The 26944-nt window shown below is 55.0% G+C and overlaps 1 protein-coding gene across 6 annotated transcripts in view; it reads left to right on the forward strand.

The window, feature by feature from the left end:
* Nucleotides 1-26677, forward strand: part of STARD8 (StAR related lipid transfer domain containing 8) — a 66104-nt gene extending 39427 nt beyond the window's left edge. For 4 of the 6 annotated variants that reach the window (XM_065690111.1, XM_065690113.1, XM_065690112.1 and 1 more), the window contains 13 exons: nucleotides 12837-12908; nucleotides 15081-15162; nucleotides 17451-17514; nucleotides 18403-19772; nucleotides 20761-20934; nucleotides 21367-21526; nucleotides 21838-22036; nucleotides 22164-22374; nucleotides 22616-22730; nucleotides 23084-23299; nucleotides 23711-23928; nucleotides 24097-24273; nucleotides 24864-26677. In XM_065690111.1, coding sequence (XP_065546183.1) covers nucleotides 12837-12908; nucleotides 15081-15162; nucleotides 17451-17514; nucleotides 18403-19772; nucleotides 20761-20934; nucleotides 21367-21526; nucleotides 21838-22036; nucleotides 22164-22374; nucleotides 22616-22730; nucleotides 23084-23299; nucleotides 23711-23928; nucleotides 24097-24273; nucleotides 24864-24981 — 3176 coding nt within the window. In that variant the 3' untranslated portion in view covers nucleotides 24982-26677. Of the gene's footprint in view, nucleotides 1-3573; nucleotides 3856-11062; nucleotides 11233-12836; nucleotides 12909-15080; nucleotides 15163-17450; nucleotides 17515-18402; nucleotides 19773-20760; nucleotides 20935-21366; nucleotides 21527-21837; nucleotides 22037-22163; nucleotides 22375-22615; nucleotides 22731-23083; nucleotides 23300-23710; nucleotides 23929-24096; nucleotides 24274-24863 lie in introns of those variants that run through there. The other 2 variants (XM_065690114.1, XM_065690115.1) reach the window with 2 other exon arrangements.
* The last annotated feature ends 267 nt before the right edge of the window (nucleotides 26678-26944 follow it).

The following is a 26944-nucleotide window of genomic DNA, read 5'->3' on the forward strand; positions in this document are numbered from 1 at the left end:
AGTGTGTTCAGCATTATAACTTCTCTTGAGCCGGTATAGCTGTGCAGGGGGGTGTGAGTTCATGTGCTTGTGCATCCCTAGGAAGGCTGGGAACTACTTGGTTTGTTAATAGAAAACTGAAGAGAGAGCAATTTTAACCATCTCAGAGAAGTGTTTTGCAATACTTACAGCACAGGTCTAGGTTTCAGGGCTATCTTTTGGCTATGGACCAGTCCAGTTCCCTCTGTGCATCCTCAGATCCTCCCTCTGCTGAAATGTGAACAGGTTCTTTGGCCATGTGCCACGAGGCTTTGCTTGCTTCAGCTCCTCAGAAAATGCCATGCTATACAGAAAGGGCCATGTTTTAGGCTGTGTCTTGGCTGTGTCTGTGGGGATGTGGAGTGCGGGGCTGGCTGGCAGAGATGGCTGTGCTGGCTGCTCTGGTGGGAGAGAGCAGATGGGACCAAGCCAGGTAAACCAAGCCTGCCATTCCCATGGTTTGTCTTCCATCGGGATTCAGCATCTTGACTGTCAGGCCGGCATATGAGCCTGTGACATCGCTTGAGGCCAGGTTTTGCATCCTGTTTTGTAATATTCCCTGACGTTCCCTGCATTCCTGGCACGGAGACTTCTGTATTTTTTTGAAATGTTCCTTTGTCTCTTTGCAGAAGTGTGACATCCTTTAAAAGTACTTCTCAAAGAGTCTCTTGGCCTGCTCTCTCCAGCAGCTCCTGTTAACTCCATAAAGAAAAGGAACCCTTGAGCTTCCTCTCCAGCCCCAACACTGTCTCCTTCCAGCGGGAAGGGGAAAAGAAGAGAGAGGAAGGGTCGTAGGCTTTGCTCAGGTCGCCTCCGTAAGCCTCAGGTCCATGCTATCTGGTTTCACCCTTGTTCTCAGGTTTTGCTCTGACCTCCAGGTTTTTGTGATGATTATGGGCTCATTAGCTGTGCCTGGACAGCACAATCTGGAGGGTCCTGGGTTTGGAGGAGAGCTTTGGAGAAGGCAGAAGCCACCACAGTGGTCTTTGGGTTGGTGTCCTCCCTCTAGCAACGGTCTCTTCTGTCTTACCTACCAGGGCGTAAGGAGGCAAGCTGAGGGTTAGGTGGGGTATTTTGCAATGCTGAATCCCTTGGTAGGGGATGAGAAACCTATCATGTTTCCCATGATGAATTGGTACCATGGTGAGAAAGGAATAACCTAGTGTTGAAGCCCACGGTGTGACCTAGTGGAGGGTTGGTCTGGAATCAGTACAACTTGTTACCAGCTGCATCCGGATATGTTGGATGAACACGTTAGCTGTCCTAGCCAGATGTCAGAGAGACTGGGAGAAGACCAGCTGGAGGAGGAGACGAAACAAGCCAACACATGGGTCCCCATGCTGGGTGTTCTCCTGCCACTGGGGCCCCCTTCCCTCACTTCTCGGGGCAGCAGCTCCCCAGGACATGCAGGCAGCCCTCGGATGGGCTGTGCCAGCTCCCACTTTCTCCCACAGGTGAAGGGGACAATGGCACCAGGATCTCCTCTGTGTCCTTGAAGGAGCTGTAGGTTCAGGGACCCCCTCAGCCTCCTACCCTGGGCAGCAATTCAGTTTGCTCAGGATGAGGGGATGCTTGGATGCCTCTCCCGTCGTTTTGGAGCCAGCAAAGCTGCTCTTCTCCCTTCACACCCACTTACAGATGTTGGCTCACCAGAGACCCCGGAGGCAGCTGCTGCTCTTTTGCTACAGCTGGAAATTACAGTCTGGTTTCCTTCTGTGATGCCATTAATGACAGAAAGGCCTGGCCAGGGGGAGTGGTGGAAGAGGCTTTTCCTGAGGAGAACTGGACCAAAATTCCCATTGCAGTGGGCAGGACATGTGTATGGCACCCTCCTGTGCCTCCCTGCACGCTTCTGGGTGACCTGGTTCCAATGCTGGCATGGGGATGGGTGGCACATGTCCCCTTGGAGAGCCAGCCTCACCCACCAACATCTCCAGCAGCCACCTGCACCATCACCGGGGTTTGGTGTCTGCTGCCATGTGTGCACGGAAAGGTCTTTTTCACTGTAAAATACAGTGGTGGTTATTATTTGTTATCAGTTGGCTAAATCCACTGCCGGCTTTCAGCCTCTTTGCAAGGGAAGCGCTTTCTTTCAGTCCTGAGAGGATCAAAGACCTCCTGGTTCAGGGATTTTATTAACCTCCTATGTCAAAATAGCTTTTTGGGATCCCTGAGCAGCTTTAGTGGAGTGTGCGTTGTGAGCTGGACCGGGCGGCCACCAAGGCACCCTCAGCTGAGGCACGCAGCCGGGCAGCAGCACTGTTGTCTCTGAGGCACGGCACTTCCCTGCATTGCTGGGATGTGAGATCACATTTGGAAGTGGCTCTTGACTCCTCCTGCGTTGGTGGAAATGGTGCACATGGTGGCTGGTAACGCGGATGGCCGCCGAGACGCTCCCCTTCTGCAAGGCGATGGCTGCTGGCAGCCGGACGCCCTTGCTGTCACGCGTGCGGGTGTTGTCAGGCTGCTCCTCTCCAAGGTTTGCTTGCAGATGTATTTACCAACCCTCTCCTCTCAGCTGTCCCCTTCTGCACTTTGGACCTAGGATCTCCCCTGCCAGGTCCCTCTGAGCTGAGGCGATCTCACAGCTCATTCTGTAAGCTATTTATTCCAAAAAGCACCGACTCACAGAAGTGCAGTTGTAGAGAATGTGCTTTTCATTATGGAGATTAATCCCATGTCAACCAGAACCTTCTCACTTGGACCGTGCTGTTTCCCTCGGCTTTGGTCTGCCTGAAAAAGGTCAGATGAATCCTGCCTGTGTGGAGGGAAGGAGCACTCCCAGGAACGGCAAAGCACTGATTCTACTTTCTGCTAATTCATTAGAACTAGTATTCATTAGAAATTAGAAAGAGCATGAATTAGTAGAAAGTCAGGCAATCAAGTCTAGATGTCTTGGATAACAGGTGCTCATGGTACTGTCCCTGAGCCATCTTCCAAAGCTTTTGGTCCTCTTTGGTGTTTCGAGGCACTGAGAAATGCCTGGTGGGTCAGCCTTTGCTTTCGCAGTCTGCCATCTCCTGTGCATGGGAAAGGCTGCATTCATGTGTGCCGCGAGTGGTGTCAGCTCTGCACCCCGCAAACAGCCAACCGAGAGGAGCCCTGAAGCTGAGGTTTATGGTCACTGCTTTGACTAATCAACATCTGATGGGATGAGAAATGGGGTTTTGGTGGTATCCATCACTCCCTTCCCAGTTGGTTCTGCTTCCAGCTCCTCGTGCCAGCAAAACGCAGCCTTGTGGGAAGTTTCACACTTGAGCATCTCAGCACCCAATTCTCCCACTTTCAGTTGAAAGCCACAACCCACCTGGTTGGAACTGGCATCCTGGTGGTGGCCAGGGCAAGCCATGGGCCAGGACAAGGACGGGAATGCCCCAACCACGGGCACGGCTGCTCAGGAGGGGGACTCAGTCCCATCCTGCCGCTCGGGCAGGGCTAGCAGAGAGCTGGAAACAGTTAAGCAGCGTGCCTGCGTGCTTGTGCGCTCTCGGGCTTCCTGCCGCGCTCCCCACCAGCTCCCACCCCCGCTGTTCCGACAGTGCAGCCCTTTGCACGGCCGGGGATGTCCTGTTCGCTGTGAACGAGAAGCTAGATGGTTGTCCCTGCGGGCAGGGTCGGAGAGGGCAGGTTTGATTAGCTGGGTACAGCCAGACTGCACGGAAAATCGGGATCTCCAGCTGCCTGCCTGCGGGAAGGTCTTTGGCCGGGAGCGCTCTCGCCTCCGTGGATGGTGCCTGGGGTGGGGGTCGAGGAGGGCAGTTGTCATGCTGATATTTTTCTCTGCATTTAATCCACGTTTTCCAATGAACAAAGCCAGGATTAACAGCTTCTGCCATGGTGAGTCTGCTTGTGTCCCAGCTTTGTATTTGTATCAGGAGGCTTCAGCCAGCAGGCGCGTTCTCAGGAGAACGGGAAAGTCTGTAAAACGACCTTTTTTTTCTTGTTGGAGATTTCTCGAAAACAGTGTTTCCTTTGCAGCAAGTTCAGTTTGCTTTGGCTCTTGCGCAGCAGGGTGAAGGAAGGGTGAGGGGGTGTCATTCGTTTTGTTGGCTTTTTTCCTTTTCTTAAAAACAGACCAGACTTTCCTTTACCTTTGTTTTTACTTCCTTGCAGTGATCTGTAGCTCCTGCCCTGGCAGAAGCACTGCCTGCTTGGAGAGGGGCTGCAGTGGGGCACGCTGTGAGCTCTGAGCCCCTGGTTCAGTACAGCACTGCTGGTATTGAGCGTGCGGCTGTGCGTGGTAGGAAGGAGAAGGGAAATGGATGCGACAAAGTACAGGCTGGGTTCAGTTGCATTGTGTGTGGCTTTTCTTTCAAGCCCCTCTGCTCCCCACTTAAGATGCAGAAGGCGTAAGAGATCTGCAGCCTTTTTAATATTTGGGCTTATTTCTCACAGAGTCAGCCAAGCCGGTGAAAGCGTGGTGGCCGCACGGCATGCCAGCTCCTCCTAATCTTTGGTTGTTTCCTGAGCCCAAGCCAAAATGCCTTTCCATGAGCCTGACCCCTGCCTCCTGCCAGGCAGCAGGGGCGGCTGGGGTGGCAGCCGGCACTGCTGGGGAGTCACGGAGCGTGGTGGTGCCGGTGTCAGCCGTGCCCAGGATGTGGCATTGCCTGCCGATGCTGATTTACTTAAAAGCAGTTATAAGTGAGAGGAAAAGAGGGCATGGGGAGGAGGGGAGGGAGCTTCAGGGCTGTGAAGGGCAAACTGCTAGATGGGGAGGACAGTGTTCCCCAGGAGCTTCTGGCTGCTGCTCTGTGAGCAGTGTGGGAGCAGTGCTGGTGGGTGCAGCAGAAGGGACTTGTGGCTTCGTACTGAGCCCTTCAGTGGTGGGAGAGATCCCCTGGGCAGGGTGCAAGTCCTGCCCCGCTGTACACAGACCTGTGTTTGCATGAGGAATGGTACTCTCCTGGTTTTTTTAGACTTAGGTCTTGGGTTTTTTTTCTGTTGTTGTTTTATGCCTTGATTTGTTGTTTTCTCCGGAAGGGCTGCAGGGAGATGTCCCCATCAGGGAGGAGGCTCTGTGCAGAGCATGAGGGCTGCTCTGTAAATGTACCTTCAGTGTGCTGTTTGCAGGTATTGTGGTCACCTGCACACGCAGGACTTTGTGGTGTTAAAACCCAGGGTTTTGCAGAGGTCTTTCTGACATGGGATGGGATTTTCACACATTTGATAGTGAGTGTGTGCAGGTGTCAGTGCAGAAGTCCTGAGCACCTTTGCTCACACAGCTCCCCTGAGCAGCTGCAGATGCAGGGACCAAGACAGAGCCCGACCAAAGCAAATGCCAGTATGCCATCCTGGAATTGGATGGGTTTATAATTCTGTACAACATGGAAAAAGCTGCAGAAAGACCAGAAGGAAAAGCTGCCCCATGGAGTTCCTCTGGTAACATACACCTGTGTGTATTCTATGTAAATGCATAAATGTAGGAGGAAATTCTCTTATGTATTAAGCAAGTCATTACTTAAGCAAGTCTAGATTTAAAAGTAGGAGCTGAGTGTGGCTCCCAAGTGTGCAGCATGTAGTGCAGGAGAGAAACTGCAGCCAGTTGTATTGACTGGAGATGCGAATGTGTCAGCTGCAAGTGTTGGTCTATGGAATTAAGAGCTCTCTACAAAGATGAGAGCTGCTGCTGATTCTGGCTTTTTAGCAAAACTATTGCCATTTTCCTTTGTCTTGACCTTCTTTGGCCTTCAATGATTGCTTGTGTTAGGTCTCTCATTGCTTGTGGTGTAAGTGCTGTGGCAGAAGCAGCACTGGGATGCAGCTATTTGGGCTTCAACCTTGCAGCATACTGGAGGCAGGGATAGGCTACGGGGGCATCATTTTGTTGGTGCTGGGCCTAATGCTCTTCCAAGGAATGGGAAAATGGGCTCCTGTTGTTGTCCATGTAAAGAAACGCACAGCGTCACCCCTCCTCGTGAGGGAGGTGTGGTTTTGGCCTGTGCCATTGGCAGATGGTGAATGCTGTGCCCCGGTGCTACTGGGGTGGTCAGGTGGAGAGCTTGGGCTGGCCCGGCAGGACGGCGTCTGCTAGTCCAAACAAAGTGTGTGTGTGTGAGATCCAGGGATGTTCAACAGGAAAACAGCAGTGCAGCTTTAGAGAGGGTGGGATACAGCATGGGCAAGATGGATTTTCTTCAGCATCTGAGCAGCTGTTTGCATCTTGCTTCTCGACACTTCTCTTCTGGGTTTCCAGTAGCAGAAATGAGAGCACCATGCCACCATAGCCACCTGAGCACTGAAAATGCATGTAACGTATGCCAACGTACATTCAGTGCTCTTTGTGCCCACAGCAATTGTGTTTGGGGCAGGCTGCCCGTTTCTCTGTGAGTGTTGCTCGCTGGCTGCAGGCACAGGGCTGGTGGAGCATGGGTGCAGGGAAGGGGGAACTCACGTGGACCTGCAAAGCTCTGCCTTTTCATCCCATGGTTGGGTGCCATCTCTTTCTTTCAGCTGTTTGGGGTTGTGCTGGGGTTTTGTGGTGTTCTTCACTTGGTAAAGGGTAGTGACCTGCAGTGCCGTCAGTCTTGCCAGCATTGCTTGTTCCTGTTGGGCGCTTCATCATGCAAACTCCTTCTTTTAACCAGTATTTCCATTGGGAAGCTTCTCACTGTCCCATGCACACAGATGGACATTTACAGAGATACAGGCAGCTCATCAGGGTAAAAGTCTGAAACACATAACTGGTGCCAAAGAGAAGGTAGTAGCTTCACCCCAAGTCTGTGTCTGAGTGGAGGCCGTGCCGGCACTGACAGACCTTCTCAGGGTGGTGCTTAGGGAGGGCTGGAGCCGGAGGCCCTCTCCCCGCTGAGCTTGCTTTGCCATTGCCTTCTTCAGCCGTGGAAACAGTGCTTGCTGCTGAGCTCTTGGGTCACAGGAGCGGATGGGTTCCTGCCCTGTCTGTTGTTCCTCTGGGGTCAGAGCAGATGCAGAAATGCAGGTGGGGGAGGCTAGGAGCACAGATCAGGCTCTTCACCTTCCTGGTCCTTTGTTTCTGTTCCTATCGGTGCCCTTTCCATCCCCTTGTTCCCATCAGACATCTGCTCTGCAGCTGCAGTGCTCAAACGCAGGACACTTAACCCCTGAGCTACCGCCGTGCTCGTGCTCCTGGGGCAGCATGAAGCTGAGAGCCAGGGGAGGGGTCCCAAGGTGGCCAAAGGTGCTGCAAGACTGAGGGGCAGAGGTGCCTCTGGGAAGCAGCTGTGTCCAGCAAACACCGTCCCCAGCAACCCTGCTGGTTTCTTCCCTCCAGCAGCAGGTTCACCCATGCTCTTGGGCAGGGATGTCAGTTGTTCAGTGCTGCCTTACTGGGTCCAAAGTAACACCATGGAGGAGAGAAGGAGATCCTTCACTGCTGCAGGAGATGGGCATTGGCTTCTCTGGAGGTGGCTGTGAGGCTTTGTTGTCACAGAGGAAGGAAAGGAGGAGCATTTTCCCTTTTCAAAGTAAAGATGGTAACAAATGTGTTTGCATTTTGCAAAGGTACAGTGGAGCCTAATTCATTTGGGTCTGATGTGGTTACTTCAGTGCTATCTTGCAATCTTTATTAAGGACAGAAAAGGTTGCAAAGATGAATTTAAGTTGCTCCAAGCAATGTTTGTGGCCGTGGTGCTGTTCCCTGTGCAGATGGGATGCAGCTCCTGGCTCCAGCCTGGAAAGGGAGAAGTGACTTTTTGGCAGGGCGTGCTGCACTGCCAAGCTCTGGCATTGCCCTGGGCTTCATTGTGCTCTTATGTCACGTTTCTGCGCTGCAAAGCACAAGCTTATGCTCGCTTTGGTTGCAAAGAGCAGTTTTAACTTTATTTAGAACAAAGTAGAACAGGCATGAGACTGCTGTTAGGCTCGTTTGCAGGAGAAGAAACCAAAGCTGTTGCTTGCAGTTGATAACCGTGGTTACACGCAGCCCTGGGGCTGAGCCGAGATGCAAGCCGGGCAGAGATAAGGCAGGGGACCCAGCTCCAAAACAGGGGGCCATCCGCTGGAGTGGAGCCTGGTTTTTTACCTGGAAATTTCACTTGGACAATAGACCAGCAATTCGTCCAGTATCCCATGGCCCTTCCTTACTCTCTGCTGTCCACACTGAGTGGTTGCTGGGGTCTCCAGCCTTGCTGCCATCTGGGGCACAGCACACCAAGCAGGACACTGTGAGCATCAGCCACAGCCAGATACTGTCCAGGAGCGAAGGGGAAGGAGGGAAAGGCACTGGGCTGGTGGCCAGAGGGCATCTGGGAGCAGAGGAGCTTGTGGCGACATACGAGGGTGGTGCATGAGGTATTCAGGAACCCATTGGCTTTGGTCTCGTTGCCCCATGGGTGGCCAGATGGCTTCCTCCACAGGTTGTACCAGCTGGTGCTTGGGTACCCACACAGACACTAGCCTACAGTTCCTGTGCTACCTGTAGGCTGGATTTTACCCTCAGATGTCCCTTGCCTTCATCCACACCATACACTGGCTGTCTGGGGCATGAACAGGGTGGTGGGCTGTCACCCCCTGCATGGTGCTGTCCCAGGGGAGCGATGCCCTTGGGAGCAGGCAGGGCATTTTGGGGCTGGAGGTGTGAAGGCATTTGAACAATTCCTTGTTGGCAATGTGTCGGTTCCCCAAACTTGTGAGACCTATTTACTGCATGAAGGTTAATTATGGAAACCTGCTGCATCTGGGCGAGTGTCCAACAGCATTTCTCATTCCTATCTGTGTGCCCTGTCCGTGCTGGTGGCTTTGAAATCTCTGCTGTTTGCTGGATGGTGCTGGGAGCTGGCCAGGCTGGAAGCAGATAACTGGTATTTATGGGCGCTGTGTGCCAAACCGTGTGTGGACGGAGGATGCGCATGGCTGTGTGAAACTCAGCGTGCCTCTCCTGCTCTGAAAGCCCAGGCTGGTGAAAGCAGCAGCACCAGCACAGCATGGGAGCTTCCTCTGGGTGCCTCTCCTAAGAGTCCTGGAAGGGGAGAGGTGCCTTTAGGCAGGTCCGGATTTGGCTCTTGATGTGTTTGGCTGATGCTCCTTTGAGAGAGGCAACCCTCATTTCTGTAAGCACCCTGTATGGCAAGCAGAGCTCATTCGTCTTTCACTGGCAATGCTCTGGCCCCAGTAACTTCAGCAGTAGTAGGATATGCGTTTCCAATGGGAAACTTGTTTCAGCTCCTCACTTTTTCAAGCAATGAAGTCACAGACCCCTGGGTCTGGGAGATGTATCAGGATTTTCTATCATTTCTGTAAAAAGCAGGCAACTCCTTCTGTTTACAGACTGGGAAGGGAAGCGGGGCTCCGCTTCTGCATCGTCACTGCTGTAAGCAAGTTTATTTTAAGGTGGGATGGAAAGAAAACACACCGAAAAGAAAAGAAAAAAGAAAAGAAAAGTAAAAAATAAAAGCAATCCCTGTGGCAGCTGGAGGTTGGGAGCTCCCGCCCACATCTGCCGGGCAGCTGGAATCACGGCTTTCCATTAGGTAACGCAGGGGCAATTTTATGATGTGGTTTTCTTTTCTCACACTAATTGGCTGTGTGGGACTTTTAATGGGGAATTTGGAAGCTCGCTGGGAGAAGCTGGGATCCTGGGGTGTGACTTCTCCTTTTTTTATTCTTGATTTCTAAAACAAAAGTGCAGAGCCGGGCTTCTGGGAAGTGGCTTTCCTGCCTGTAAGTGCGCCGGCCTCCGGTGTTCCAGCTTGCTTGTTTTAGAGCTTTTATTGCCTCTCTGGGGCTTTTCCCCATCCACGCCTGTTCCAGGTCAGGGGTGTGGTAGATGTAGCCCCAAAACCATTTGAGGGAGGGTTGTCAGGCTCCAGACATCCCATGGCCAGGAGCCATTCCCGTCAGAGCCACCGCAAACCCGGTGCAGATCTCACTTCCCCCCCACTGGTGTGTTACAGTTCAGTGGCTGTGCGAGGAGATGACTGGGGGAATTCTGCCCTCCTTTTCCACTTTCCTGTTGAGTTTCATCCTTTGCTTCCACTTTCACTGGCAAAATGAGAACCTCGCTCTGTCTGGCACACATGACTCACGCCGCTGCCGGCTGGCTCCATGGCTGCCCATGCACAGGGGATCTTTGGGCTCTTCTGAGCTTGGGTTTGGTGTGTGGTGAGAAGGTGGCTTTGTGGGATTTATCCTTGTTTCTTAGGGAAGCGTGGGCTCCGTGCATGTTTATGTGCCTGTCTACCGGTGTCTGCGTGCCTGCTCCTCCCACAACACAGCTGGAATGGGGTCATTTCCATCATGTTTAAGCTGCAGATCTCAAAGATATTAAGATGATAGAAGCTTGTGAAAATTGTTTGCTGTGCAGACCCTCTTCCTGGCCTGGCCGAGGTTGGGTGTAGCATGCAATGAGCGTTTATTAGACACCAGAGAATCCGTATGCCTGGAAACACACGTATTTTCCAGTTGGACATATGGGATTCCCAGTTGGAAACCCATCTCCATTGCTGCTGCTTGTTGTTTCTTTAACCACCTTGAGGCAGCGGAGGGTCTCCAGGCAACGGCCCTTGGGGCTTGGGCTGGATTTCCGCACAGGCACTTGTGCTGCTGGCTGTTCAGTGTGGCTTTGGGCCCCCCGTTGCCCTGTCCTGGCCATGGAGCTACCAGAGAGGTGGCAGAGAGGGCTGGGAACCCCATGCAGAGCATCCGGCCATGGCCCTGATGTGGTTCACCACCCATTGGCGTGTTCAGTGGGAGTATGGCCTGCCCATCCTTTCCTGCGCTTCCCTGGGAAAGCACGTCTGTGGGAAGGGCGGTGGGAGGAGGAAGCTGGCTGATGGCTCCATCCAGGACATGGACACTTGGAAACCTTTTCTGTGCCAGGGCTGTGACATGGGGAGGGCTCCTGCCTGGGCTGGGCAGAGCCCCGTGCCCCCGGTGGGTTCGGTCCCTGCTCCGTAGGGCTCCAGGGGGATGCAGGGCTCACTGCAGCGCTCAGAGCCTTGGACCCGGCTCCAAAACAGGCTGAGGAGGGAGGCACGGTCCCCCCTGCCTGCCCCTGCGCCGGGAGGAGGTGGCAGCGGAGGGGAAGGAAATGTCGTGCTCTGACTCCTCATTTCCACCGGGGCCATGGGCAGCCGAGCTCAGTCCCGCACGGGAGCATCCTGCTGCCGGCTGCAGCCCTGGCTCCCGGCTGCTCCTCGGCCTGGCGCGGTGGCCGTGGTCGCGCTGGGTGTCACAGGGGTCCCGCACGTCCCCCGGCCGTGCTCTTCTACCAGTTCAGCCCCTCCGCCATCAGGGGTAAGCTCGGCACGCGGCTCTGGTTCTGGCTGCCCTCAGTTGCCCTCTCTGAGGGAGATGCCAGACCCATCCCTCCCTAGGGGTGGTGGGCAGCAGGGGGTCAGGACATCGTGGGGCAGTATTAGGGGGAGGCTGGTGTCTCTGTTCTTGGCTGGGGGCACCCTGAGCTGCAGCCCCATGGTCAGTGATTCCATTGTGAGTGAAAGAGGAGGGGGTCTGGCAGGGTCTGTCAGCAGCGGGGCTGAGGGAGGTGTCCATCCTTCAACCCTGCTTGTCCCAGAGGTGCTCTGCAGCGCTTCCTGACCGTGAGTGTTGGTGCCATCCCAGCCGGACGTGTTCGCAGAGGTGCACTAGAGGGATGTGGTGCTCCATGGGGACTGCCCGGACCCAGCTGAGCTCCAGGGTTGAGGTTTCCATTGGTATTATTGGGTTTGAGCCCTGTTGAGGGCCAAGGGGTCAGCCTCAGGATTTCACTGGGCTCAAGGCACAGCTAAGGACAGCTGCACAGTTTGGACCCAGATGCAGATGCTTATTCCAAAACATCTTCGCAGAACTTCTGAAGTATTTGGGTCCAGGGCTTTGGCTTGGTCCTGTCCCTAATTGAACTGCTTGTTTTGAGCCTTTTTTTCCCCTCTGCTGTAGCTTTGTAGTTGGAAATGCAGCCAGAGCTCTCAGCTGAGGCTGTTCGTGGATGGTGATGAAATCGGGGTGTTTCACTGTGGTCTGCTCCGTGTGGATGCGGCCTCAGTCCGGTCTGTGCCGGGTGGTGCCTCCGAGAGGCACGCGTGACACCCTGAAGCTGCTGTTGCAATTTCTGGAACTGAGGTCAAATGTTTGTCACCCTCGGAAGTATAAAACTCAGCAGAGCGATGGACCGCTGGCACCAGGCAGCAGCTTGCTTTGGCCGCGTGAGCTATGCGCTGGTTTGCCTCGAGTTCTCTAAATTAGTGAAATTTCCCAGGAAACAGTGCTGGCGGTTGGATGCGTTTGTCTGAGTGATAGCTGAGCCATGTGTAAGGAATGGGAACTGGCCGGGGGGGGATGTGGGAAACCATCAGGGTTTGGTGCCTGCCAAAATGAGCACCAGCTTGAAAGAAGCAGTGGGGTGGTCTGGGGTGGTGGGAAGGAGGAGGGAGAAGGAAAGGCTTTTTTGGCAAGCTTTTCTGGAGGATGTTTGCAGAGGTGACCAGCCCTAAGCTTTGATGAGCTCTGAACTAATGATTAAAAACAAAGATCTTCCTTTCTTGCCTGGCAAAGGTCTGTACTTGGTTTGGTGGGTTCAGAAATTAAATGTTTCATCAAAAGGTTAAAACTGTGTCCTGTGATCTTCTCACTCCTGTTACCTCCTGCTCTTTGCCTTGTGCTGGTGGAAAGTCTGAAGCTGAGCAGCTTCTGCTGTGTTGGGCAGAGCCCCCCGTGCGCTCTTCATCGGAACCATTGGGACCCATTAGTGCTCCTAAGCTGTCCTTTCTGGTGCTGGGTATTTCCTCTGCTTTGTGCACATACACCACGGGATGGGCACCATGGGAGCTGGGAGGAGCAGGTTGCTGCTGCTCTGGGGAGCATTGGCAGGATGCTCAGGGGGGTTCTTTGCTTTCTTTCAGAAACTGAAGCCAAGAAAGCTTGTGACTGGCTGCGAGCGGCGGGGTTCCCCCAGTATGCCCAGCTTTATGAAGGTGAGAGCTGCTGATCCCAGTCCCTGCTCTGTACATGGTCTCAGATCCTGTATCCCCGATACTTGGTACTATAACCAAGTACCAAAGGTGGCTGTGGGGAGAGCCCATATTGCTCTGGGGGGAGGATGGAGTGGATTGTTTACTAATTAAATGATCAAGTGTTAAAACTTCTAAGCCCCGGACGTGGACATGGCCTGGAGAACACGCCACACTGTTCACTTTCCTGCATTCCCAAACTTTTCCCCTTTGGGCAGGGCTGCGAGTAGTCCCCGGGGTGGCTGCTAAGGTTGAGAGCTGGCAGGCTGTGGAGAGCCATCAGCTCTTCAGTGGTTCAGGGAGTGTTTGCAGTGGGTGTGAGCACAGAGGCAGCCAAGGTAGGTAATGTGGAGGATGAGCATTTCCTCCCCCATTGACATATCCTGCAGGCTCCTGCCCTGCCCCAGTACGCTATTTGGCAGCAAGGTCTGCACTTGCTGAGCTCACAGCAACCTGTGCTTGGAGCAGAGCAGGTCCTTGGTCCCAGGGTGCAGGGGATGAGCAGCCCCCAACAGCCCAGCTCCCACCTCCTCTACCATGGGTGGGTTCAGGCTGGTGGGTCTCAGCTGTGTTCACTTCAGACCCATGGTGGGACTCTGGTCTCTGCCGGGGGGCTGGTGCAAGGAGCGGTGGCGGCAGCCAGCCCTGCTGGCCAGGACAATAGCGGGAAGCCAGGTCTCTGGGGGGCTGTGGCCATGGCTATTGTTCAGCGGAGCGCTTCCACTGCCCCCACAACACGTGCACGCTCTTGCCCCCCTGGTGATGGCTTGCTGCCTGTTTGCTTCTGGCTGCTATTTTAGGGGGCAGGCTGCTTGCATGGCCACGTGCAAGGACTGGCCAGGTTCCTGCAGGGGAGACCCAGACCCAGGTGTCAGCCCCAAGCAGTGCTTACCGCCCGGGGCGGTGGGTGCTGGGTGCTGGAGTCTATGAATAAAACAACCCCGTTCCCAGCCTGTCTGAGCAAAACTTCCCATATCCTCCAAGTGTTTCATGCTGTTTTTCTCCCCAGCTGGCAGGGCTCAGCATCCCCTTGGTAATTGCACTTGATAGCTTCGTTACAGCTGGGCTTAGACACTTGTGGTTAATGGTCCAGGTTCTACACAGCTGATCCCAGCAGAGCTGTCTCCGAGTTCATGGAGAGAAGCAGGGAGCTGGATGGAGGTGTTTGTCCACCTCGCTGCCCTCAACTAACTTACCTAGAAAGGACACTGCCCAAAGCCCCAGGGCATGGACTACCTCTGGGTCATCCTCCAGCTACTGCCCCAAGACCAGCAAGCGTATCTGCTTGTGGAGAACTGGTCTATGCCCTGTGAGGTGTGTGTGTGGATTGAATGACCTACTACTAGATTTACTGTACCACCATACCAGTACAGTTTTCTTGTCCCTGGGGGACCTCCTAGAAGCTTCTAAGCCTCCCTAGGGGAGCAGGGAGGCTTTCTTGACCCTGGGGGACCAATGGGAGAAGGGAGTCATTGATCAGTGCTCAATGCAAGTGTAATGTATTGCCTTATGGGATGCCAGAATGTGTCTTGGGCAGAGTTAGGGAGGTGGCTGCTCTCTAAAAAACATCATGAGGTGCTGAGGGCTCTTTATGCCCCCTGCAGTGTGTGCAGCCCAGGCTCCAGATGAGCTCAGCTGGGAGCAGGGGTGTGCTGGTGGGGCTTTGCCTGACTCATCCCTCCCACCTTCCCACTTGGGGCTTGTGCTCACACCCAAGGCACCAGGGCATCCCTGGCCTTTCCACACCTGCTCCATCTCTGTCTTGTGCTTTACTGGCTGCCTCCTGGAGCTGTGGGCAAAGAGTGGTCCTTTGGGAGAAGCGGCTGCCAGGCGCCTGGGTCAAGTCCTGCATGCAGGGAGCTGTTTCCCATCCCTCTCTGATGGTTCCCCTCCTGCAGCCACAGCTGTCACGGGTGGCAGCTCCCGGTGCAGTGTGATGCCCTGGCCATTTCCTGCCTTCTTCCAATTCATACTCATGGCCCAGAGCCTCCCACACCTTTCCCCTCGCTGCTCTCCTGCTTCGCTGTCTCTCCATCCTTGGTGTCTCCTCCTCCTGTGCTCCCTGCTGGCATTTGTGCCTGGTAGAGCAGCTGGCTTGGGAATAGCCACTGATTTTCCTCTTGCTTTCCTCCCCAGACTCGCTATTCCCTCTTGACATCAGTGCTGTGAAGAAGGACCACAGCTTTCTGGACCAGGACTCCCTCAAATCCCTGTGCAGGTAACACTCCCTCACACCCTGACTGCAGCTCGTCGTTCCCTCTGCAGTAAGGAGCCTGGATGCATTGGTCTTTTGAGCTGGCTGCTTCTGGGTGGTGCTAGAGAACAAGACAGCATGTTTTATTTTGAGCATGCAGAGCTCCTGGTGAACAGAAACATTCCCCAGGAATAATTCTTCTCTTTGTGTGGCTTCCAGGCTGTGTTTTAATTTCAAGCTTGGGTAACTCCAGCCTGTAGAACTTGATTAAAAATGGATTGGTCAGAGCTGAACTCTCAAATTGAACATAGGCACAAAGAAACACCCAGGTTTGCTGTTCCACTGCTCATGCTCTCCCTGTCCCTCTCCTGCTGCCTCGCAGGCTGTGACCCTTGAGCAGGGAGCTGTGTCTGCCCAGCGTGTTAGATGCTGCTTTATTTTGCAGGGATGCTCCATAACATCTCTGAGAACAAAATAGAGTTTGGAAACCATGTGTCTGCATCAGAAATTGTGTCCTTGGATAAGGTTTTACTTGGTCATCAGGCAGTGAGGGGTTTGCTGAGCAGAGGTGCAGCCTGAGGGGCTCCATGGAAGTCGTATGCTGCTAGTTACGGCTGGCACGAGCTGTTAGGAGCTGTGGGTGCTCACTGCGGGGTTCAGGAGCTCTTGGTTTGCACTGTGATTTGTGTAGGTGAGGTCTGTGCTGCTGGGTCCCTCCTCTTCCTGGAACAGCTGCTCTGTCCCAGGGTTTCTGCATTCGCAAGTGCCCGTGTGACGTTAATCAGCCGGTGCTTGGCAACACAGCCCTGCTGTACATTTTCCACCAGGACACGATACCCCTTGCAGCAGCCGCACTGAAAATAGCCCTGGGGCATGCCACGAGTGTGTTGCTGTGGGGAGGCAGCCAGTGTCTGGGGTGGAACTCTCCCAGTGATTCCAGCTAACGCCTGAAACTAGGGACGCCCCTACCCCAAGGGCTGTCCGTCCGTCCTGACAGGCTGTGTGTCATCTGATGCTGTGGGTGACTCAGCCCTGCCGTGGCTTTCGGGCCACATCATCCTACCCATGCTGAGAGACCAGAGCTGCCTCTCGCTGTTCCTTCCGCGTGTGCTGCTGCCCAGCAGAGCAGAGAAGGAAAAGGGAAATGGGAGTGGGAAAAACGGGAAAAGGGTCTGTTGTTTGTTTTCCCAACAAAGAGACTGGTGTGCTGGGCGGGCGGGGATCCCCAGCGCCACTTCCTGGTGAGCTCCTGGTTTTCCCTGCTGGTGGTGGTAGCTGGGCAAGAGGCAGGGAGAAGTCTCTGACTGATTGACCCTGTCTGAGCTTCAAGTCCTTTAGTCTCTGCCTGGCTTCTGAGACTGCCAATTGCTAATAGCCCAGAGCAGTGTGGCTGGGTGGGCCATACAGGGCAGGAATGTCCGGAGCCCCTCCCAGGCTGTCTCTGGACTGGCCTCATGCAGCATTTGCCTACAGAAGGTCTAGATGGACACTGGCAAATGCAGCTTTTCCAACAGAATCAATCCCCTGGATGTGTTCTCTTTCCCCCCAGCACATGTTTTCCCATCTTGCTCCCTCTGCCAGACTTCATGCATTTAATCCTGCCACAGGATATGTTTCAGGACCATGTTGTTTTTCAGGGGGTCAGTGGGATTGCAAAAGGGTGTTAAGTCCGATTTTTGGTAATACATCCCTGAGGTTTGTTTTACAGCTGTGCAGACATGGTAGTTGCACACTGGAACAGAAGTGCTTGTAGTAGCATTTGCGAAGGTGCTAATTAAAGTGAATTAACTGGAGATTCATTCACTTGTGTAAAGAAAAAGAAACAGGACTTGCAGCTGTAGGCTAAAGAAAGGTGAAGGGCCTGCTGGCGTGGCCAAAGCAAGGCAGAGGGAGATGAAACACCCGCAGCATGGCTCGGAGCAGTGGGAGAGGGGCATCCTTCGGTGCTGTGTGAGAGCAGACACTGGGTGCTGGGGTATCTGCAGGCATTTAGGTACAGCCAGGACATGTCAGTACCTTCACGGAGGGAGCGGAGTGCCCCCCCGATGGCTGCACTCACAAAACCCCAGCTGGCGCACAACCAAGGGCTTGTGCCACTTGCGCACTCGAGCAGTTTCACCCCTTGGCTGGAGCAGGCTTGGAGCTGTGCCGGGCTCCGCGCGTCCCTGCAATCCCTGGAATCCCAGTTGCTGTGGGACAGGTGACAGTGCACAAGAAGGGCTCTCAAACAGAAGCAGCATAAAACAGAAAAGCAAGCACTGCAGCCCCAGCAGGCACCAGGACTGGGTCAAACCTCTCTTGGTTTCTTGCAGGAGGCTGATGACCCTAAACACATGTGCCTCCATGAAGCTGGAAGTTCACTTTCAGCGTAAACAGGTAAGTCCTGGGCATGCAAGGGGCTGAGGGGTATGTGTGCTCCCTGGTGGGGCAGCGGCCCTGAGTTCAGAGCTGACACGGGTGCGTGCTGGGACTGTCCCTGGGCACACAGCAGTGCCTGCCACCACTATTCCTTCCTTTCACTGTCTCCCAGGACAGACAGGGGCCCGGGGGTGCCTGGCTGGATTAGCAAGCACCTGTGTTTGCCTGGTGTCCCCACACCAATCTGAGGTGCTGGCACAGCAGCCAAACCACGGGCTGGGACACCCGTGGTGGTCTGTGCAGGACTGTGTGCCTGCAGCCTGCAGCATCGCCCCTGGGGTCTCTACTGAGCCCCCCCAGCAACGCATCTCAAGGAGGAAGCCTGACCCTGGGGGGTAGGTGAAACCAGTCTCTGTGTCCCAAACAACGATAAATATTGGGATATTAATAGCAAAACCTTTTATATTTCCCTGAATGAATAATACACCTAAAATGCACACCTTGTTGGTGTTAAGCATACAGAAATAATTTCTGGATGTATCCTAGTTGTTCTGACTGTCCTGATTTTGGCCTGGGGAGGGATTCTTCCCCACATCCCTCACTGCACTGCTGTGTGTGGGCAAGGGTTTGCGGGGAGGCTTCACAGGGATGTCCCAGCTGCCTGGGAGCCATCAGAGGTAGCTTGGAAGCTGCAGCTTCCCCAGTGCAGCATGGCCCTCGGGCATGGCAAAATGATGCCTGTGTCTCCTGGAGCCCTCCGTTGCCAAATGGGACCAGAAGTGATTTAAAGGTGTGCTGGTGGCTGTGCCCTCTTCTGGGGTGACTGTCCTGGGAGAAAGGGGTGGGGGGATGTGCTGACCCTCCACAGTCCAAACAATTGACCATCCCCTTTTCTCGACCACGCAGAATGAAGACTCTGAGGAAGAAGACCTGTGTGCCATCAGCAACCGGTGGGCTTTTCAGAGGGACAGCAAGAGGTGGTCCCGGGTAGGCTCTGTCGATGTCCTCTCGCAGGGCTCCGAGGTGCTGAGCTCTGCCATGCGGCTGGCATCCAGCCGCGAGAGCGTCCTTACGGACCTCAGCACCAACCCAGAGGCTGTGTCCCTGCACAGCAGCGGCAGCACAGGCGGCACGCTGGGCACCGGGGCTGTGCCGCCTGAACCCCCGTCCCCTATCCATGCCGTCACCACCACCCTCGCCACCTCCAGCCGCAGCCTGAGTGAGCGCTCCTTGCCCGAGCAGCCCTTGAGCCATTGTGAGGGTTCCAAGGAGAAGCTGAAGAAGCGACGGTCTCGCAGCTTCCTGAAGAGGATCGAGTCCCTCCGAAGGAAGGACAAAGAGAAAGCCAGCCCGGACGAGAAGGTGGCCCCACACGGCAGCATCACGGCTGCACCAGGATGGGGCTCCCTGAAGAGTAATGGGGACATTGCAGCCACCAAAGCCAACTCCTCTAAAAGAGGGATGTCTTCCTCTTTCCATGGCAAAAAACGCTTCTTCTCGGTATCGTACAGGACTAACCGCTTGCTAGGCTCAGGTGGGAGCAAGGTGAGCTCTGACCCAAAACGCAGTGGAGTCTATCTGGAGGACTATGAAATGGCTGTGACAGCCAGCAGCAACTGGGCCGCTGGAGAGTGCCAGCACCGGCAGGCACTCCGGCGGGACTGCCTGGTCTACATCCCCCAGGACCACAAGCCAGGCACCTTCCCCAAATCCCTCTCCATTGAGAGCTTGTGTCCCTTGGGCGCCAGCTCCCTGACCCACTGGAAACATGGGAATGCGCCCGTTGGGCTGGTGGGAGGTGGCAGGGGCGGCAGCAGCAGCAGCATGGAGGGCGCATCCTCCCCACGGGGCTTTGCCTGCCGCCGGCGGCGCGGCTCCTGCAGCTCCCTGGGCAGCAGGGTCAGTGTGTACGACAACGTGCCGGAGTTCGGCAGCAGCGAGGATTTCTGTAAGGAGGACGGGGAGGTGACCTATGAGAACCTCGACGACATATTACAGCACATGTGGGGGCTGCAGCAGAAGGTGGAGCTCTGGTATAAAGCCATCTCCCCCGACCTGGCTGGGGAGGAAGAGGGCGAGGAGGAGGATGAGGAAGAGGAGTCGGACTCAGTAGGGGAACCCTCCAACCTGCACTTTGAAGAGCGGTCCATGTCGGATGTTGGCACCTCTGCCAGTGACTTTGATAGCACGGGCAACTCCCTCAATGAGGCTGAAGAGATTGATACGCGGGAGCGCCGGGACTCGGGGGTGGGAGCATCGCTCACGAGGCCTTGCAGGTAAGCACAGGCTGGTGCTAGGGTTGCATCCCTCTCGCCTCCACCGTGCCTGGGAAGCTCAGTGCTGGCCCACTGCGAGCCCATTCCCATCTTACGGGTGCTTTTGCAACAGGGATGCGCATGAGAGGCGAACAGGCAGGGTGATGCTGTCGTAGCACATCGTGGGTCGCTGGTGCACCCTGGTGGCTGCAAGCCGTGACTGCCAGCCCTGCTGCCTGCTGGGTACAGGCAGCGACCCCTCTGCCTGCATAGACCTATAATAAAATGGTTTTTCATTTACTAATAACAGGCGTAAATGAGAAAGAGGAACTTGTTTCCGGTGTGCTTAGTGCTCCCTTGTGCTTTCCCTAAGAAAGCTCCAGCAGTTGCCAAGTTCAGTGACTTTTCTAGCCCCTGCTAGGCTCGTGCCTGTGCCAGGCTCTGAGTAGTTTAGAGAAATGTGTTTTTTCCTTGGCTGAAAATGTCCCATGTGCCTTTCTAGGCTTGAGGATGCAGCGGAGCAGCTTGACAGAGCAACAGGGGTTTGGGAAGGGTTTTAGCAGCTCCTAAGAGAGCACTGTGTCTCTCTGGGGAGTCATTTTGTCTTGAGAAAGTGGGTGTTGGGGTTGTCTCCATTGAGTGGTGGTCCTGCAGGTGTGTGTCATCCTGGGCACCGAGCTCTCCCCAGGTCTCCTGGCAGAGCTGCAGTGCAGCACAGCCCTTGGGTGTAGGTGCAGTGAGCCTGAAGTGCAGGGGGAGAGGACGCTGGTTGTTTCAGGAGAGCCTGGGGAAGGGAGCAGTCCTTTGAGGCAAGAGAAGGTGACTCCTGCTCTCTTTGGCACCCTCTTCCAGGGCAAGAAAGCACCATTTGTGGCACTGGGGCTGGTGTTGGGATCCCTGGGCTCAGCCCTGCTGTGCCCACACCTTCCCCCAAAGCAGAGGGTGCCACGGGACAGGGGCAGGCTCTTCCCCGGGGTCACCAGCTCTCACCACCAGCCTTTCCCCACAGAAAGCTGCGCTGGCACAGTTTCCAGAACTCACACCGGCCCAGCCTGAACTCTGCCTCCCTGGAGATCAACCGCCAGTCCTCTGCCCAGCTCAACCTGCTCCAGAAGTGCTCCCTGCTCCGTCTCACCGCCATCATGGAGAAGTACTCTGTGCCCCACAAACAAGCCTGGACATGGTGAGCTGCTGGGGAGGGGGACCGGGATGATGCCCATGTGGTGTAGCTCTGTGGGTGCTGCTTCTCAGCACAGGTCGTGCAGCCTAGAGCAGCTTCAGTGTGTTAAAGTGGTGGAGAGGGAGGAGACAAAGCTGAAACTAAAGCTGATTTTGCTCTGTATGGCTATGGGCATCCTTTCAAGCATGACCTGGGGGTTAATACCTGGCTCCCAGCATCATCTGCATCCAGGAAGGCAGCAGAGATTTATGGGGTATTAAAAGGCTGCAGCAACACGAGAGAGTGACAGTGGTTTTGTAGCCAGGTATTGAAGCACACTTCTATATGGCAGAAGCCCATGTATTTGTGCTACCTGTAGTCCTACTCCCCTCTGTCAGGTGGTGCCAAGGGACCCATTCGTTGCACTGATGTGTGTCTGTGTGTCCCACCCTGCAGGACTGTGCCCAAGTTCATGAAGCGGAGTAAAGTCCCCAACTACAGGGACAAGATGGTCTTCGGGGTGCCGCCCATCATCAACGTGCAGCGGACGGGGCAGCCCCTGCCACAGAGCATCCAGCAGGCGATGCGCTACATCCGGAGCCAGTGCCTGGACCAGGTGATGCTGCAACCACTGGCAGTGGCTGTGGGGTGGCTCTGAGCCTGCTGCTCTGCACCAGTGCATGATGTGGGGGAAAACCCGGCTTTCAGGGGTCCTTTTCACTCACCTTTTGTGGTGCTTGGTTGTGGTGAAGTGGGAGGATGAGACCGTGGGACTCCTCTGGTGCCTCTTTGGCCATCCCTCACTCAGGCTTCTCTGGGTTGCAGGAGTGAGGTCTTTGGGGAAAGGCTTTCTTTGCTTGTCCCCTGGGAGCCCACTGGGATGGTGCCTGCTCTGTGCTCAAGCACCGACCTGCTGTTCCCCGGCAGGTTGGCATTTTCCGGAAGTCAGGTGTGAAGTCCCGGATTCAGGCGCTCCGGCACATGAATGAAACCAGCCCTGACCACGTCAACTACGACGGGCAGTCAGCGTACGATGTGGCTGACCTGCTGAAGCAGTATTTCCGTGACCTGCCGGAGCCCATCTTCACCAGCAAGCTGACGGAAACCTTCCTGCAGATCTACCAGTGTAAGCACTGGGCTGGGGATGAAAGTTGGTGTATCCCAGGGAGGAGGCATCTCTCTGCTCATTAGGACAGAGGTGGTGGCCCGCAGGGATGGACCTGCTGACCACCAGCTTTGCCCTGTGCTCGCAGTCGTGTCGAAGGAGCAGCGGCTGCAGGCGGTGCAGGCGGCTGTTATCCTCATGCCCGATGAAAACCGGGAGGTGCTGCAGACCCTCCTCTACTTCCTGAGCGACATCGCCTCTGCGGAGGAGAACCAGATGACTGCTGGGAACCTGGCCGTGTGCCTCGCTCCCTCCATCTTCCACCTCAACGTGTCCAAGAAGGAAAGCACCTCCCCAAGGTAAGAGTTGGACTAGCTCTGCCCCCCCCAGCCTTCCTGCAGCCCCCACACCCCCATCATCCTTTCACTGTTCATCATGGGAGACCAGTGGTCTAGGGTAAGGAGTAGTGGAAGCATGCATGTTCTCAGTGCAGCTTTGCAAAGGAGGGGTCTGCTGCTCTGTGACACAAAGCAGAGCAATGGGGCGGATAGGGGCAAGTGGGATGCCAGCCCAATCCCAGCAATGCCTGCATTCCCACAGGGTGATCCACAAGAGGGGCACCATGGGGAAGCCTGACCAGAAGGACCTCAATGAGAACATGGCTGCGACACAGGGACTCTCCCACATGATCACTGACTGCAAGAAGCTCTTCCAGGTGAGTGGCTGCAGCATGTCCAGCCCAGCATTGCCCTTCCAGGATGCTACCAGCAGGAGATGCGGCCTCACCAGCAGGTGCTGGTCTGTGGTATCAGTGAGGGATGAGATAAGGGCACCCATCCATGGGCAGGGCAGCTGCCACTGGTCGGTCAGCCCTGGGAGCAAAGCCCAGCTGCATCTTGGGGAACTGCAGGTTGCAAGCTGCAGGACTTCTGTCCAGGGAGGCTGTGTCCATCCTTCTCTGCCTTGGTGGGATGAGGAGTTATGGTTTTCTAGCTGCTGAGCACCACTCACAAGATCCACATAGGTTCCCTCTGTCTTTCTGAAGATCTGTATGCTCTTGCCTTGTAGGTCTCCCATGACATCTTACTGCAGCTGAGCAGCTCCTATATGGCAGCAGATGCTTACCCCCATCCCCTGACCGACTTCGTGTGTCAGGGGAAAAGCAAGGATTTACACTCCTTCTTTGAGCAGAGTGTCCAGAACTTGCTCAAAGAGTCATCAGAGAAATTCAAGGGGTGGCTGAGCACCCCAGGGCCCCTGAACACGGAGCTCTCCTGCAAAAAGGTAAGAGCCAGTGTGTGGAGGGGCGTGTGGGGACATCCGTACAGGATGAACTCTGGGTCTTGCGGGTATCTGCTACCAACTCTGGTGCTTGTTCTGTCATGCAAGGAGGGATCAGCAACCCCTTCTCTGGCCGAAGGAGGGGCTGGGAGATGGGCAGCTCTGGGATGGAGGGTGCTCTGTGCCCAGCAGAGAGCCCGTCATATTGTTGTTAACAGAGGAGCTGGCTGCCTGTGTCCAGTGCCTCTCTAGCAGCCAGAGCAGTTCCTGTCCCACACCATCCCTCACTAGCCAGCAGATGTCACTGGGCTGCCCCATGGCAGTGGGAACCGTCAGTGAAGCCGTCTGGGGATGAGCACTGTGGGGATCCCTTGAGATCCCATGGCCTGCCTAACCCCTGCCTCTGCCCATCAGGTTGGGGACGGGCACCCTCTGCGCTTGTGGAAGGTCTCCACGGACGTCGAGGCCCCTCCTGCCACAGTGCTGCACCGGGTGCTTCGGGAGCGTCACCTCTGGGACGAGGATCTGCTGCAGAGCAAAGTGGTGGAAGCCCTGGACAAGAACATGGAGGTCTACCACTACGTCACGGACAGCATGGCACCCCATCCGCACAGGGACTGCATGGTGCTCCGGTGAGGGCCGGGAAGGGTTTGGTTTCAGTTCGGTGGAACCCATCTGGCCCCAGGCCTGGCTGCTCCCCTCTGGGCTGTGCGGGCTCCTGATGCGGAACCTGCGGTCCAGGCAGGGGCTGCCCGTGAGTAGGCTCACAGTGATGGGAGCTGATCCGCTCTGTCCTGCAGGCGCTGGTGCACGGACCTGCCGCGTGGTACCTGCCTGCTCATCTCCATCTCGGTGGAGCACGACAAGCTGCCGGTGGAGGGAGGCGTCAAAGCCATCGTGCTGACATCCCAGTACCTCATCGAGCCCAGTGCCATGGGCCGCTCCAGGGTGACCCACATCTGCAGAGCTGACCTCAGGTAACGGGGGCCCTTGGTGCCGCCACATCAGCTGCTGGGGAGGTTGATGGGGCAGCAGGTAGTGGTCTAGTGCAGAAGCTGCTTGTCCCTTTGCTTGCCCAGCCTGGCAGTGTTGCAGCTATGCATATGGTGCCTGCCAAGGACCAGTTTTTAGCTGCCAGACGATGACTGGGAGAGGAGCCATCAGGTTGGTGTTGCAGTGCTGGCAGGTCCTCTGGTGGCTCTGAGTGTAGCAGCAAGTCCCTTAAATCTTCTGAAGAAAACATGGGGTCTGAAGCACAGCACTGGTGCTCTCCTCACTCTGGTAAGCTGTGCTGGGCTGTAGTGGTATAAGGGTGGGTTGATGAAAGACACAGTCTGGTCATCACTCTGAGCTGCTGCAAGTGCAGCTTGGTCACAGATACTCCCCCATTTTGCTACATGGTGGGGAATGAGGGAGGCAGGTTGCCTTTTTTGTCATGCAGGGCTGGTCATTGACCCTGGTTGATCACAGCCAGAGCTACACTGAGTGCCTGTCCCCAAGCAAGAAACAGTGTGCTGCTTCTTGGCACTTTTGCCCCTCACCTTCCTCTGCCTCTTTTCTTCTTCAGGGGCCGGTCTCCCGAGTGGTACAACAAGGTCTTTGGCCACCTCTGTGCCATGGAGCTGGTGAGGATCCGAGACTCCTTCCCGGTCCTGAGTCCCAGTGGCCCTGAGACGAAGATCTAAGGCACCAGAAGATGCTCTGTCCTGTATGATGTGGACTTGCCAGTGGATCCAGGCTGGGGCTCGGAGAGGGAGCATGGGATGGGGCAGCCAGAGGTTGGCACGCTCACGGGCACATATTTATAAGCATCCTTTTATCCCGTGCTGGGCATTCCCCATCCCACCGTTCCGCTGCTGCTTTGGCCGCCCCTCAAGCAGAGATGAAGCTGTGCGGCCCATGGTCTCCACAGGAATGGTTGGTGAGCAGAAGGCAAGAGAGGGGCTGTGGCAGATCCATGGCCAGGGCTGGTGAGCAGCAGGGTCCCCTCTGTGAGCCAGGAGCAGCCACAGTGGTGAAGGTGTATGGAACAAAACCTAAGTGAGCAGAGAGGATGGTGCCGCATCCGTAGGTCGCAGCGCTGTGTTGGGAAGTGAAGGGAGGGCGGCGAGGGGTGGATTATGTGTGTGGTGTCACCCAGTGGGGACAGCCAGGGAGTCGCTGTGAGAACCTGTTTGGTAGTGGAAGAGGCTGCTGTGCTAGGAGGAGGTATAGAGGTATGCCTCAAGGGCCAGCCCTTGAGTGCAGAAGGAACCTGTTGCACCTTTGGTGCTGAATTTCATAGAAGATGACAAAGCCCTTTAGTCCTGTGCCTTGCTCTTACACAGCTAAAAGTCCTCCCTTGTGCACTAGGTTTCAATAGGGACTGCATGGATTATGTTCCAAGCCAGTCTATCCTTTGAAGCCAGCCTACCTATTTGGAGAGGGCAGAATATATCTAGAGCAGCAGAACTGCTGGCCCTGTATTTGGCTGCAGGCTGGGAAGGGATAATGTCCCCTCCAAACTACAAGGAGGCATGAGGAGCAGGAGGAAGCCGAGAAACCATAGCAGCACCAGCTGAAGGCTTTGACCAGGGCAGCAAGAGCATACTGAAGGACTGTGCTCATCCCAGCTAACAAGGGGACTATACATGCAAAGCATGAGACGATACATGCAAAGTGTGGGCCAGACATGCACCAGGCTCTGTCCCATCCTGGCTGCTGCAGTAAAGTGAGGTGGCAGCTGGGAGCTGGTGATATCCTGGATTCACCCTTTTTTGGACAGCTACATGTGGCAGAGCCCATGCCCCTCCTGGGTGCTGAGCTGTCTCCCTACTCCTACTCCCTGCAGTGACAACCGTTCCCCTTCCTTTCCTCCATGGAGGAACTGGCCACCATAGCTAACAGCACCCAGGAGCTGACCTGGTTTCTCCATTCAGGCAGGGACCCAAGTTACCAGACATCGTTCCAACTGGAAGGCAACATGACCCACGCACGGGAGCGATTCCCAGTGTCAGTTTTGATGTAACGCATCCTATCTGTCTCTCTTTTGGTGAAACAAATAACTGGGCCTCTAGTCTGTGTTTATATATATATATATATATATTTATATATATATATATATAAATAACTAACATTTGGGGGAATGATTTTTCTCCTAATATTTTTAGGAATTTTTTTTCTATCTATAAATATTTGTACAGTTGGAATATTAATATATAACTACAACAGTAGAGCTCAGTGCCAGGTGACGCTCACTTAAAAGACGTGTATTTTGTATTTAAAGGACTGTTGTTTTGTATCATATGCAAGTGCAGCAGATTGTTTGACTTGGAGGGGGACCGCTCTTCCCATCCGTGTAATTAATAAAGTACTAACAGTCTCTGCTGGCTGATGAGAAAACCTTCATGCTTAGTGATTCTCCAACACAAGAGGGTCCCAGAGCAATGCCCCTACATCAAGGTGCTCCCCACCCAGGGGCTCATAGTGGGCTCTGTTTCAAGGCCTTGCCTGGGCTGTAGTTTCACCTGGTATTTCCACCTGCAGCAGGGATTGCAGCTTGAGGAGGAAATGTGGGTATCCAGCAGAGATCGTTGGTGAAGATGATGAAGAACAGCTGCTTTGTGATGGCAGCTTCCCAAGAGCAGATGCCTTGCTCTTCCATTGTGA

Source organism: Lathamus discolor, chromosome 9 (assembly GCF_037157495.1).
Source record: "Lathamus discolor isolate bLatDis1 chromosome 9, bLatDis1.hap1, whole genome shotgun sequence".
Taxonomy (NCBI): Eukaryota; Metazoa; Chordata; class Aves; order Psittaciformes; family Psittacidae; genus Lathamus; species Lathamus discolor.